The sequence below is a fragment of the Buceros rhinoceros genome, unplaced genomic scaffold, assembly GCF_000710305.1.
Source record: "Buceros rhinoceros silvestris isolate BGI_N320 unplaced genomic scaffold, ASM71030v1 scaffold39615, whole genome shotgun sequence".
Classification (NCBI taxonomy): domain Eukaryota; kingdom Metazoa; phylum Chordata; class Aves; order Bucerotiformes; family Bucerotidae; genus Buceros; species Buceros rhinoceros.
The window spans coordinates 1706-3190 of NW_010411835.1; the positions used below are offsets into that span (position 1 = coordinate 1706).

A 1485-nucleotide genomic window follows, 5' to 3' on the forward strand; every position below is an offset into this window, starting at 1 on the left:
CGAGCCGCGACACGCTTGTTATTTCCTCTGAAACGGCTGTTTGGTAGCTGACGTCAGGCCCAACCAGTCGTTCTCATCCCCCCACCAAGAGCCCGACCTCTGGGGGGTCTGCAGCGAGCCCAGCCTGCAAGCCCAGCCCTGCCAGACCTTTGATTAACACTCGCTATAGCAAGAAAGTTACTCGATAGGCCACGAGATCAAGGTCCAGCCTTACATCTTCAACAACGACACCCACCACCCCCAGCTGCAGCTTTCAGGGGTCTCCAGGTTTGCTGCAAACCCTGACGCAGACCCTTTTCCCGGGCGGGGAGGAGAGCACAGCCGGGAGGAGCGGGCAGAAGCCCCTGGGGTGGTTCAGGGCTGGCCGTGGGGTCCGTACCTCTCCAGAGCAGCCCGTCGTTTCTCCAGGAACTCTGCAGAGGAGGAGTCTTCTTTCCCGACCTTCACTTTGGTCATTCCTAGCATGGAAGGAAGACGTGGTTAACGAGCTGCTTCAAGCTTGCTCAGGAAGCAGCGCAGCTTGTTACAGGCGTAGGGTGATGGCAGAGGAGAGGCGTTTTACACCAGGAACCAGACCTCGCAGCAGCAAGAGCTACTTGGAAATTTAAAATCTTGTCCGAGCCACAGAACCTGCATTTCCCCACCCCGCCCTGCTCCACAGCTTCCCTCAGCTGCGAGGACGAGCCCATCAGAAGCACCGGCCCTGGCGCTCCGCTCCTCCACCGCTCACCTATGAGGCTCTTCTCGGGCGGTGGAGGAACGATGAACCCGTTCTGGGCATGTTTCTCCGACAGCTTCTCATAGAGACCCAGAAAGTCGCTGAACCTCCTTTTCACGGAGAACTGCTTGCTCCTGAACATCGGCATGCTCGTCTGCGGGGAGAGACGAGACTCAGATCAAAGGCGCCCGGGGAAGCTCGTCCCATCTGCCGCCGCTTCTGGGGATGAAGCAGGACAGCGTGACCTCTGCGAGGTACGAGGACGGAACGGAGCGAAGCTGTGGCCGAGGGTTTCAGCAGTTCACCTCCTAACAGTTCTCCCTGGGCCCGGCAGCGGTTTTAGTGCCACTCCCTAACAGAGCTGCCCTCGCTGCGGCCGCGGGCTGCTTGGCAAGCCCGGCCTGGTGCCTAATCCCACCACCCCTGGCTCCATGCAGGAGCAGGGACTGCCCTCAGGTCACCCGTTATCACCTTAAGACCACAGAGGCCACTGCTTTTGGCTGTGCTTGCAGAGCAGGAGTGGAGGCCAACAAGTCCCCTTCACGCACCACCAGCTTCCAACAGCTCGGAACAACTTCTTAGCAAGCTCAGAGCAGCCCCCCAAAGCTCCAGCAGCTGCAGAAGGCTCCGTTTCTTGCCACCAGCCCAGGAGAGCAGGTCCTGACGACCACCTAGCTACAGCAGCAGCCCTTCAGCGAGAGCCCAGTGCAGGTCACCTTCATCTATGCAACCTTCAGCAGCAGCCCCGGCGCCTGGAGCTCTCCCTA

At 59.9% G+C, this 1485-nt stretch overlaps 1 protein-coding gene across 1 annotated transcript in view; it reads right to left on the bottom strand.

Moving 5' to 3' along the window:
• LOC104493470 (sorting nexin-1-like) overlaps window positions 1–1485 on the bottom strand; it is a gene marked incomplete at both ends in the record, with an annotated part of 6494 nt that overhangs the window by 1549 nt on the left and 3460 nt on the right. The window contains 2 exons of the mRNA XM_010136148.1: window positions 380–458; window positions 731–890. Of these exons, the coding sequence (XP_010134450.1) occupies window positions 380–458; window positions 731–890 (239 nt within the window). The remainder of the gene's footprint in view (window positions 1–379; window positions 459–730; window positions 891–1485) is intronic.